We start from the raw sequence: 12,154 nt of genomic DNA, 5'->3' as shown, positions 1-12,154 counted from the left end.
ATGGGGACCAACTGTGGTTAAGCCTAGGATATTAGCGAGACTGAACACTTTAGGCATTTTCTCTCTTATTGCAGTATATGCTCCCACTGATGCACATGAACTTCAAGAACTACCATAAATTAATTTGCAAAAGAAATGCCAATAAAAGAAATAAATGACACAATTTCTGTCATATGGAGGCTGCCAGAGCTAGAAATCTCGGGAAAGTCTATTTCTGTTGTAGGGACTACTTTTTAATAGCTCTCCTTTTACATATATTCTACAGTAGCATCTTGTACAAACATGTAATGAACTAAAATTTATTACACAAAATATAATGATATAGAATAAAGTATATCTGTTAATACTTTTTACATATTTCTGCTTTATCATTTATCAAGGCATTATCAATACTATGCACATAGCCTATTTTTTCTTTGTACTTCTAAGAGAGCTAAGCCCCACCCCATCCCACCCCCAATTACATGTCTGCTTATAGTCTTTCCAATATTGATCAATTTCTTAACTACATAGATATACCAATGGCTTTTTCCCTTATACAAAGGAAGAAGCCAAAGTCAAAGGCATAATTTCTTAACTGAAACACAAAAATGTATCCCCCTAAATAATATAAATCAATCACACGTCACCTTGGCTGTTCAATTTATACATGGATGGGGTGGTTGCGCGAGGTAAACACAAAGGTAATGGGCCCGGAATTGGAGATGGTTAAAGAAAATGGAGAAAAATGGGAGATAAGCTGGTTCTTGTCTGCTGACGACACTGCGCTTGTAGCAGGATTAAAGGAGGGATTAAGGAAGTTAGCAATGAAGTTTGGGAAGGTGTGAAAAATGGAAGTTGAAGATAAATGTGGATAGAGGTAAGGTCATGAGATGTACAAAGGGAGAGGATGGCAGCAAATTGGATGTGAGTATTAAGAGAGACTGGAGGAAGTGGATAGCTTTAGATACTTGAGGGCAATTGTGGTGGGAAAGGGAGGAGTGGAGGTGGAAGTAGAATGTAGATTGAGAGAAGCAAGTATATGCCTTGTGGGATTAAAAAGTGTAATGAGAAGTAGACATTTGGGAATGGATGCTAAGAGATCATATGATGGGGTGATTATGCCAACAGCACTGTCTGGGGCAGAAAAATGGAACATAAGAGAGAACAAAATTGTGTTTGAGATGAAATGTCTTGTAAGTATGGAAGGGGTTACTAAGCTGGATAGTGTGAGAAATGAGATGAGGAGGAGTGTGAGGGTGGAAAGAGAGTTGGAAGTTAGGGTTGATGAAAGAGTATTGGGATGGTTTGGACACATGGAAAGAATGAATGAAGAAAGATTACTAAAAGGGGTGTGGAAGGCAGAGGTGGAAGGAGTGAACAGGAGGGGATGACTGAGGATGAGATGGATGAATGGGTGGAGTAAAATGAGCATTGGGAAAGAGGGAAATGTCTGTTGAGGAAGTAAAGAAGAAACAGAAGATAGGGGTGAATGGAGAATGGTTGTGTATGGATGACACTGTGATGCATGGAAGGGTGGGTGGGTGAGGGAGTATGTGCAAATGATATTTTGATGCAGCTCAAAGGGATTTCTCCCAGTCTTCTCTTTTTCTGCATGAAGGGATGGAAAAGGGGGTCACCAATTAAATGAAGTGACCTTGCTGTGGATGTGCTGTGTCTTGCTACATTGCTTTGGACCCAGGTCAATGAGTGAGATGCTGGGATGACCCATCATCCAGGAGCCAAGAAACGAGGAAAGGACAGGTGGTGAATGGGAGTGGAGTATGTGGGGATGAAATGGGTGGGAGTGAATTTATGCTTTTGACTTTGGCTACCTCCCTTGTAAAGAGGAAAAAGTCATTGGTATATGTGAGCACATCTAGGAAAGTTACAATGTCTGCTTCTTATCAATAGTATTTATTTTGATACAATTTTAGTTCTACTAATCAAAAATAATGCAAACATAACATTGCTGAAATTATTGGTCAGCTTAAAAACTGTGACTAGAGGAAAAAAACATTTTTCTGTTACAAATTCACAATTTGTATAAAACAGATTTGCTGTTTTACAAGCTTTGCTACATATCCTTTCATATTTGTTTATTAATAATCAATATATATGACTAGAGCATGACTAGCCTACAAATATTAATTTTCTCTTCACATTCTAATTTCATAATCAAAATCTGTACCTGACGTACACATTATCTCATTTCTCTGATATAGTGTTACTGCATTACATACTGGTTCACTTATAAAGTAATGCTACTTCACCAAATAATAGTTTGTTTACAGATTAATTCACAAAATACCTTCACTGAATGATTCATGGAATAAACTAATGGCTGTGGTTGTTTTCCTACTGTCCGCAGGTCCTATGCAGAGGAGAACTGGGGCAATGGACATAGCTTGCCAAATCTGAATATTCACATCTGTATATTTCCTGATTGAAAAAGACTAATAACATAATCAACTAAAAATATACACAAGGATTCACCTCAAATAATAATAATAATACACTGAATTACATCAACTAAATTTTCACCATGTCATTGAATGTTATACAGTTACAAGGTATGGATACATATCGCTTTTTTCGTTTTTAATAGAATATGTTATGCACCTGTCAAAACTGCAATATCTCCAATATGGAGCAGCATACAAAGTATTTCTGGTCATCAGATAACAACCCCTTGGACATTACACAAATAAATAGATAAATAAACAATAAACAGCTTACAAACTCAGAAAAAAGTAATCATAACTAATATGTATGCAATTATCCCTGAATCCATAGAACATAAACTAAGTTTCTTTAGTTTATGAGAAATTCACTTTCACATACTATATTTAGTTATTCAGAAACTAATCTGATTTACCAAACAGGTTGCACTGTCTAAGGAACTCAAGAAAGGTGCCTGCAAATGGTGGACCCTTTATCCCCAATATGCTGAGGTGGGAGGGGTGGATGAATGGGTTTCATGGGTTTATGATGTAGGTGTGTACTTTTATCTAGTTACCCCCTTATAAAGGGAAAGGGCCTTTGATGTGAATGTGTGATATATATATACACTCACACACCTAGACCTTCTCTATCTCAATACAGTAAACCTTTGATACACTCACACACCTAGACCTTCTCTATCTCAATACAGTAAACCTTTGATATGCCTATGTGTAGCATTTGCAGCTTTGAAAATTGGTATCTTTTCACACACAAAAAGAAAAATAATTAACACCAAAGAAAATAAATAAATGAAAATAAAAGAAAAACAAATAGTATACATGGTTTGAAATGTGTTAGCCATTTCATTCAAGTGGCAGTAGTTGTTATTCTGTTCCAGCCACAAGGCTTATTTGCATTTATGCTTTCATTTTCATTTCCTATCATGGCCCACAAATGCAAGTCCGACGAGCCTCAATCAAGAAGGCTTAATTGAGGCAAGAAAAACATAATTTCAGTAAAAAAAAAGAAGAAACAAGAGTGGCCTGTCATTCAGGTAAAGAAAAATCTTCTACTATGTAAGCTACAGTATGTACACAACAGTAATGGATGCCTATGTAATTATGTAAAAGTCGTGTATATTTTACAGAGATGGGAGTATTGTGTTTTAATGTGTATGTAGTGGATGTCTGCTATGATATGGCAACTCCCTTGTAAGGGTCTTTGGTAAGTATGCACCAATGATTGGATTCATAAATACTATCAACAATCATTTAAGTACATTGCCCTATCAAGCATCACAATTAACAGAGGGAGTCCAAATAAACTATTTGAAGGTACGTATTTGAATTTGCAGGAGTGTCCTCCTGACCTCCGCAAATATAGTTTACACTATATATTGAGTTAAGTCTGATCAAACATGATCAACAATATAATTTTTCTTAAAATTCATCAATTTCAAAGTTGAAAGTTCTTTGGTAATTTAAACTACAGTACTGTTGAAATGATCCTCCTCTTTCAACAATTAAATTACTGTTTAAGGAAGGCACACCCACAGTATAAATGAATTTTAAATTGGTAAATCCTAAAGTTGTTCAATGCTACATAATTCACGAATAAACTATAAAGATTGTCCATGTCTTATGATAATTATCTTATGCATAGAAGCTTCCTATTGATACAAATGATGACCTGCATACAAAGCACTTTAGCAAACAGGCTGACTACCATTTTATTACATGTCAGTTCCATACAAACCTACTCTTAAAAAGAAATCTGTTTGCTACTATGGAAAAAGAGGAAGTCTTCTGATTCAACTCTGAGAGTTCAGGTATAATAGTGCAATATGGTACTGCTCTCAAACAACCCACAATACACCTTAACTGTACAATGACGAGCAACAAGACTCCAAAGCACCAAGGTTCCTTGATACTAATTCTCTGTTGTTTTCAAAATCCAAACTATACAAAAGCAACTTAAAAGGGTCCCACTAGATATATTAGCATCAACTGGAAATTCTGGCTTCTCACAAAATGCATCTTTGAGTTTACATACACTACACAAGGCACATTTTAGGTGCACATGGCAACACCATATATGGAAGAAACAAATATGTTAGTCTGTGTGTAAGCAATTGTAGTTATCCACAATATATACAAAGTGGGAGAATAACAGTGTTGTAAAACTGACTTGGGAATGAATTTATATATAAAATAGGCAAATGTCAGTGACTCCTACATTACCCCAGTATAAATATAATACATAATTTACCTGTATCTACATTTTCTTATATCCTCTGAATATGTTATAACTAAATGCATATGCCCCAAAGTTAAATGAAAATAACCAGAGGAATTAAATGTATCAGGCACATGTGATCAAGTATTACATCTTGAGAACATAAATGCATTTGCTGAACTAATCAAATTAAATAGAATTTCTGAACAATTACAAATGTACATATTAAGGTACACTTGGTAGGTCTATTCCCTTCTAAACAAATTAGAAAGAAAAGGAAAGATAAGAAAATTAAGAATAGAGAAAATGAATGAAAAGCAAGATTATGAACAATTCAGTTCAATACTGATATGATTTACACCAGATCCATGCCTGGCAGACTTTATTACATGAACTATAACTATGTGATGCTCGATTAATCTAGGTGATGATATTTTCTTTCATCTTTGCAGTATTCATTCCATTATTCCTCATGGCTTCTTCATAGGTTGGAGGTGCTGTTACACAATGGAAAGCAAGAAAGAAAAATTAGTTTAATGATACATTGTTAAACCTCATATTTCAGTGAATATGAAAATATACTTTAATAATTTCAACACAAACTTCTTACCATCCATGTGTGTTCCTATCAAGGATAAGTTTGCACCTGAAATGTAGAAATATACCTTGGATAGTCTTAATACATTTGGGACAGGTTACACAAAATTATCATAATTACAGTTTTTGTATTTACAACCTTTAATATGTTTCACGACAGTAAAACTGTAATAATTGTAAATGAGCATAGCTTACTATATGGTGGAGGTGGCTGAGAATAATCGACAGGGTTTGCAGGAGCATTTCCAGATGGGGGTAGTATGCAATCAGTTCCTTCATCATGTTCTCTTCTTTCTAAGGTGTCCACATCTACTTCAGCATGTCTCACTCTGTACCTGCATTTATTACTAAATCATCATACATATATCTCAATGGCCTTTACCCTGCTTGTAAAGAGGTGGCATTGCTGGAGTCTTTGCATGAGAAAGCTTGTAGATAAGAATGATAAAATAAATTTATACTGAGTGAACCAATGAAGACCATAATCATTTAAATACTTACTTCATACAAAGAGCAAATATTTTCTTTGACCAAAAGAGGAATATGGCAACACTTCCCACAATGCCAATAACAACAGGTCCACTGGCATACTGGGTCTTGCAAACACACGTTTCTTCCCATTTCATATAAGAACAACCTCTGTCAACACAAATGAGCAAGTATTAATACTTCCATTGAAAAAATGGATTTCAAAAGCACAATATAAAACATAGCTTTGTCACTACTTATGCACGACTATTACACGCTGACTCTAAAAATTTGTGGTACCAGTAACTGGTTTCCCACTTTCCCCAGAATATCAAAATTCATGGTTCTCCAAAAAACTGTTTTATTTCCATATGGATGTTTTTTTAACCTTCATGGATTTGGAAAATGCTTATGACAGGGTAGACAGAAAGACACTGTGGGAGGTTTAGGATATACATGAGGTAGGAGGAAAGCTGTTACGAGCAGTCAAGAGTTTTTACAAGAATAGTAGAGCCTGGGATAGAATTAGAAATGAAGAGAGCAGTGGTCTGAGGTAAAGGTGGGACTTTGCCAGGGATGTGTCATCTTACTATAGCTGTTCAATGTGTACTGTACATGGATGGGGTGGTGCAGAAAGTAAATGCAAGGGTAATGGGCAGGGGACTGTAGATGATTAAAAAAAAAATTGAGACAAAATGGGAGATAAGCCAGTTCTTGTTTGCTGATGACACTGCTTGTTGCAGGATTGGAGGAGGGATTAACCCCTTACCCGGCAAGATTAAGTAAACTCATCTTCACCCAATTTTTCTTTTTCAGAGTGTGACTAAACTTGTCCACACAGAATGTTTCAAAAACAGACACAGATGAGAAAAATTGTTGAATTAGGGCCCTTCTCAGCCGTCAATGAGTACACTCGAGAAAGTCATACGTCTGGTAGCTGTATCTCTTCCGCCTTGGAATACATTTGTTAGTGGTAAGGTATCAGTCAAATGAAGGAGACTCATTGCTTTTGTACACATACACTCACTTGTTTTTTCTTTTTTTGTTTTTTTAATATAAATTATGCCTAGATGTCAAGCTCAGAAGATGAGAATGAATATGAAGCTTCAATAAAAAGCTTGGATACATCAGATGAGAGTGCAAGTTCATCTGATGATGGCTATTCTCTCTCAAGTGAGGAGGAGGAGAAGGAGGAGGAGAGGGAGGAGGAGGATTTATGACATTGGTGTTGACATGATGTGTCAGAACAAAACATGCTTCCTCCACCACCATGCTTACCATTCACTGAAAATCCCGGATTATCAATTATAAAATAAGAGGGTCTAGGAGTTTTCCAAACAGCACCCTAAGGTTTGGGTCTTTTAATGTGCATGGATGTGGTACAGATGAGAGTAAAAGGGAAGAGATAGGTAGTATGTTTGTGAGAAGAAAGATGGATGTGTTGGCTTTGAGTGAAACTAAGTTGAAAGGGAAGGCAAGTGTGAGTTTGGGAGTGTAGTTGGGAAGTTCTCAGGAGTGAAGAGAGGGCGAGGGAGAGAAGGGGTGGCTATACTAGTAAGTGAAGAGATAGGTAAACAGGTAGTGGAGTGGAAGGTTTCTTAAAGGATAATGTGGATGAAGGTGAAACTGGGAAAGGAGATATGGGTTTTTGTAAGTGCATATGGGCCTGGTAGTGAGAAGAGTGTAGAAGAAAGGGAGGCTTTTTGGATAGATTTAAATGAGTGGATAGAGGGATTAGGGAGGAACGTCACTGTAGTACTATTGGGAGACCTTAATTCTAGGGTAGGAAATGAACCAATTGACGGAGTGTTTGGGAAATGTGGAGTTTCAGAAAAGAATTGTAGTGGAGAGTTGACGGTCGGGATGTGTCTAGAGAGTTGATGCTAGCAAACACAGTGTTTCAGAAGAATGTCAAGCATAAGTACACATGGGAGAGAACGGTGGATGGAAGGGTGGTAGACAGAGCATTAATGGACTATGTAGTGGTAGACAGGAGTATAATAGGAAGAGTTAAGGATGTACATGTGCTAAGGGGAGAGAGTGGGGGAATATCAGATCATTTTTTGGTGGAAGGTAAGTTGAGAGTGGAGGATAGATGGAGAAAGAGGAAAAGGACAAAAAGTAGGGAGGTGCTTAGAGTGAACTCTTTAAATTAAAAGGAAAAGAAGAAGGAGTACAAAAAGAAGCTGAAGGAGTGGGAGGGAGTGAAGGATAGAGTAGAGCTAGGAGTGGAAGGGGAATGGGGATGGTTCAAGGAGGGAGTCACAAAGTGTGCAAAGATGGTGTGTGGAACAAGAAGGACAGGAGGAAATAGAAGGAAGGGTAGTGAATGGTGGGATGAGGAAGCAAAGAAGGTTGTAGAAGAGAAGAAGCGAGCTTTCACAGATTGGTTACAAAATAGGATGAGGGAGTCATATGAGAGGTACAAAGAAAAGAAAAGAGAAGTAAAGCACAAGGTAAAGGAGGCAAAGAGGAGAGCAGATGTGAAATGGGGAAAGATTATGACAGAAAATTTTGAAAGTAATAAAAAGATGTTTTGGAAAGAAATTAAGAGAGGAAGAGGAGGCAAATCAAGTAGAGAACATAAGGTAAAAGGTGCAGATGGAGAGATGATAATGGAAGAGAAGGCAGTAAGGAGAAGATGGGCAGAGTATTTTAGGGAGTTGCTGAATGTGAAGCAAGATAGGGAGGGAAAGATAGTTGCAGTGGGAAGTGCTAAGAAAATGACCATGATGGGTGAGGAAAATGGAGAAATAGGGAAGGATGAAGTGAAGGCAGTTGTTAAGATGATGAGAGCAGGTAAGGCACCCAGTCTGGATGGATGCCATGCAGAATGTCTAAAAAAAGGAGGTACAGTGATGGTGGACTGGCTGGTGAGGTTATCTAATGCTTGCTGGAGAGAGGGTAGAGTGCTGGAGGACTGGAGGAGTGTGTGTATAGTTCCACTTTAGAAGGGAAAAGGGGACAAATATGAGTAGTTGTTTCAGAGGGATTAGCTTGTTAAGTGTAGTTGGGAAGGCTTATGGGAGGATCTTGATTGAGAGGATTAGGAGAGGAATAGAGGGAGTAATTGGTGAGGAAGTGTGGATTTAGGACAGGTAGAGGTTGCGTAGATCAGAATTTTGTGGTAAGACAGATATGTGAGAAAGCTATAGGAAAAGGTAAGGATGTTTTTTGGGCTTTTATGGATCTGGAAAAGGCTTATGACAGGGTAGATTGGAAGGCACTGTGGGAGGTTTTGCAGATATATGGGATAGGAGAAAAGCTTCTAGGAGCTATCAAGAGTTTTTACGAGAGTAGTAGAGCATGTGTCAGGATTAGAAATGGAGAGAGTGAGTGGTTTGAGGTAAAGGTGGGACTTCGTCAGGGATGTGTTATGTTGCCCTGGCTGTTCAACTTATAATGGATGGGGTGATGCAAGAGGATGCAAGGGTGGTGGGTCAGAGATTGGAGATGTTTAAAGAAAATGAAGAAAAGTGCTGTTGTTTGCAGACACCACTGCACTTGTAGCAGGATTAGAGGAGGGAGTGAGGAAGTTGGTGAGAGTGTGTGAAAGATAAAAGTAGAAGATAATTGTGGGTAAAAGTAAGGTGATGTGATGTACAAGGGGTGAAAGTGGCAGCAGACTGGAAGTGAGCATTAAGGGAGAGTGACTGGAGGAAGTGGATAGTTTTAGATACTTGGGTGTGAATGTGGCAGGAAAAGGTGGAGTGGAGGTAGAATGTAGATTGAGAGAAGGGAGTAAATGCCTTGGTGGATTAAAAAGTGTAGTGAGGAATAGACATTTGGGAATGGAGGATAAGAGGAGATTGTATGAAGGAGTGATTGTGCCAACAGCAATGTATGGGGCAGAAACATGGAACATAAGAGAGGAAGAGAGGAGTTTGAGTGTGTTTGAGATGAGGTGTCTGAGAAGTATGATGGGGGTTATTAGGCTGGATAGAGTGAGAAATGAGGTGAGGAGAACAGGAATGGTAAGGGAGTTGGGAGTTAGGATGGATGAAAGAGTATTGGGATGGTTTGGACACATAGAAAGAATGAGTGAAGAAAGACTAGTAAAAGAGGTATGGAAGGCAGATGTGGAGGAAGTGAACATGAGGGGGCAACCTAGGATGAGATGGATGGATGGGGTAAAAGGGGCTTTGGGGAAGAGGGTAATGCCTGTTGAGGAAGGACGGGAGAGGACAGATGACAGGGGTGAGTGGAGAATGGTTGCATATGGATGATGTTCGGTTGCATGAGGTGGAATGGGTGGGGGGATGGGGGGTGAGGAAGTATGTGTGAGAAAAATTTGACGCAGCCTGAAGGGATTTCTCCCCGTCTTCTCTTTCTCTGCATGAGGGGACAGAGAAGGGGGCTCACCGATTTAATGAAGCGGCCTTGCTGTGGATGTGCTGTGTCTTGTGACACTGCCTCTGACCCAGAGCAGTGGACAAGATGCAGGGATGACCCGTCATCCAGGAGGTGCCAAGATAAGAGGGAAGGTAGAGGGTGGAGGGGAGTGGAGTGTATTAGGGATGGAGAGGGTGGGAGTGGTTTTTATGCCTTTTTCTTTTTAGCTATCTCCCTTGTAAGGGGGAAAAAGCCTTTGGTATATATATATGTAAAATAAGATATAAAAAAAGAGTAAATAAGTGTGTAATTTCCCTTTACTTTTGATTCAAAAATTGGGAAAAAGACAATAAAAAAAAAAAAAAGGAAAGACGAGTTATCTCATTTTTGCCTGAAATAGTATTTTCAAAATAAAATTTTAAGAAAAATAGTGGTAACAGACAAAAATAAAAGTTACTTCCATAACCAGCATGAAAAACACTATAAAAAACATTGAAAAAAAAAAAAAAGGTCTTAAAATGAAACATTTCCTCCCCCAAAAAATTGCCAGGTATATGAGGTTAAGAAAGTTAATGACTGTTGTTGGAAATATGTGGAAGAAGAGAAAGTTGAAAGTAAATATGGGTTAAAGTAAAGTGATGAGATGTACAAGGGGAAAGGATGGCAGCAAGTTGGAAGTGAATATTAAAGGAGAGAGGCTGGAGGAAGTGGATAGCTTTAGATACTTGGGGAAGTATGAGGAAGGAAAGGTAGTGGAGGTAGAGGTAGAATGTAGATTGAGAGAAGCAAGTAAATGCCTTGGGGGATTAAAAAGTGTAATGAGAAATAGACATTTGGGAATAGATGCTAAGAGGAGATTATATGAAGGGGTGATTGTGCCAGAAGCACTGTATGGGGCAGAAACATTTAACATAAGAGAGGAAAAGTTTAAATGTGTTTGAGGTGAAATGTTTGAGAAGTATGTTAGGGGTTACTAGGCTGAATAGAATGAGAAACAAGGAGGTGAGGAGGAAAGTGTGGGTGGTAAAGTTGGGAGATAGGGTTGATGAAAGAGTATTGGGATGATTTGAACACATGGAAAGAATGAGCAAAGAAATATTAGTAAAAGAGATGTGGAAGACAGAGGTGGATGGAGTGAACAGGATGGGGTGACTGAGGATGAGATGGATGGATGGATGGGGTAAAAGAGGTGTTGAGAAAGAGGGCAATGTCTGTTGAGGAAGAAAGGGAGATGATAGAAGATAGGGGTGAGTGGAGAATGGTTGTGTATGGATGATGCAGTGACATATGAAAGGGTGGGTGGGGGATGTGGAGGTTAGGGAGTGGTTATGTATGAATGATGTTTTGATTCAACTCAAAGGGATTTCTCCCGGTCTTCTCTTTTTCTGCATGAAGGGACAGAGAGTGTGGTAGGGGTTACTAAGCTGGATAGAGTGAGAAATGAGATGAGGAGGAGAGTGGGGGTTGGAAAGGGAGTTGGGAGATAGGGATGATGGAAGAGTATTGGGATGATTTGGACACATGGAAAGAATGAGTGAAGAAAGATTAGTAAAAGAGGTGTGAAAGACAGAGGTGGAGGGAGTGAACATGAGGGGGCAACCAAGGATGAGATGGATGGGGTAAAAGGACCATTGGAAAAGAAGGGAAGGTCTGTTGAGGAAGGAAGGGAGAAGACAGAAGATAGGGGTGGGTGGAGAATGGTTGTGTATGGATGATGCCGTGATGCATGGAAGGGAGTGGGTGGATGGGGAGGTAAGGGAGTATGTGTGAATGATATTTTGACACAGTCCAAAGAGATTTCTCCCCGTCTTCTCTTTTTGTTCACACACACTGAATGGTCCCCAGTGCAGATCTTAATCTTTTTTCAACCACATTAACTTTTTACTTTTAATTCCATGTCATCACGAATGAGACTGACAATGCACTCGTCGGACACATAAACTGAAACTGATACGAAGCAAAGCCAAGGACTCAAACCACAGCTCAGACGTATCAAAGTAACAGTGACTAACCACTGCCCCATCAAGAGAGAGAATCTCTCTTGATGGGCAAAATTTTGACAAAGAAATTTATGAGATTCATAGGAGAGAGAATCTCT

General features: G+C 38.7%; 1 protein-coding gene across 3 annotated transcripts in view; it reads right to left on the bottom strand.

The window, feature by feature from the left end:
* Positions 1 to 449: 449 nt before the first annotated feature.
* LOC143040310 (uncharacterized) overlaps positions 450 to 12,154 on the bottom strand; it is a 38,539-nt gene continuing 26,834 nt past the window's right edge. For 2 of the 3 annotated variants that reach the window (XM_076211200.1, XM_076211201.1), the window contains 4 exons: positions 5,758 to 5,895; positions 5,452 to 5,591; positions 5,270 to 5,305; positions 450 to 5,156 (listed from right to left, as the gene is read on the bottom strand). In XM_076211200.1, the coding sequence (XP_076067315.1) occupies positions 5,080 to 5,156; positions 5,270 to 5,305; positions 5,452 to 5,591; positions 5,758 to 5,895 (391 nt within the window). In that variant the 3' untranslated portion in view covers positions 450 to 5,079. The remainder of the gene's footprint in view (positions 5,157 to 5,269; positions 5,306 to 5,451; positions 5,592 to 5,757; positions 5,896 to 12,154) is intronic. The other variant, XR_012967708.1, reaches the window with a different exon arrangement.

Source organism: Oratosquilla oratoria, chromosome 28 (assembly GCF_046742065.1).
Source record: "Oratosquilla oratoria isolate Oo_2021 chromosome 28, ASM4674206v1, whole genome shotgun sequence".
Lineage (NCBI taxonomy): Eukaryota > Metazoa > Arthropoda > Malacostraca > Stomatopoda > Squillidae > Oratosquilla > Oratosquilla oratoria.
The sequence above is the reverse complement of the archived record's forward strand: the minus strand, read 5'-3'. Positions and strand labels throughout refer to the sequence as shown.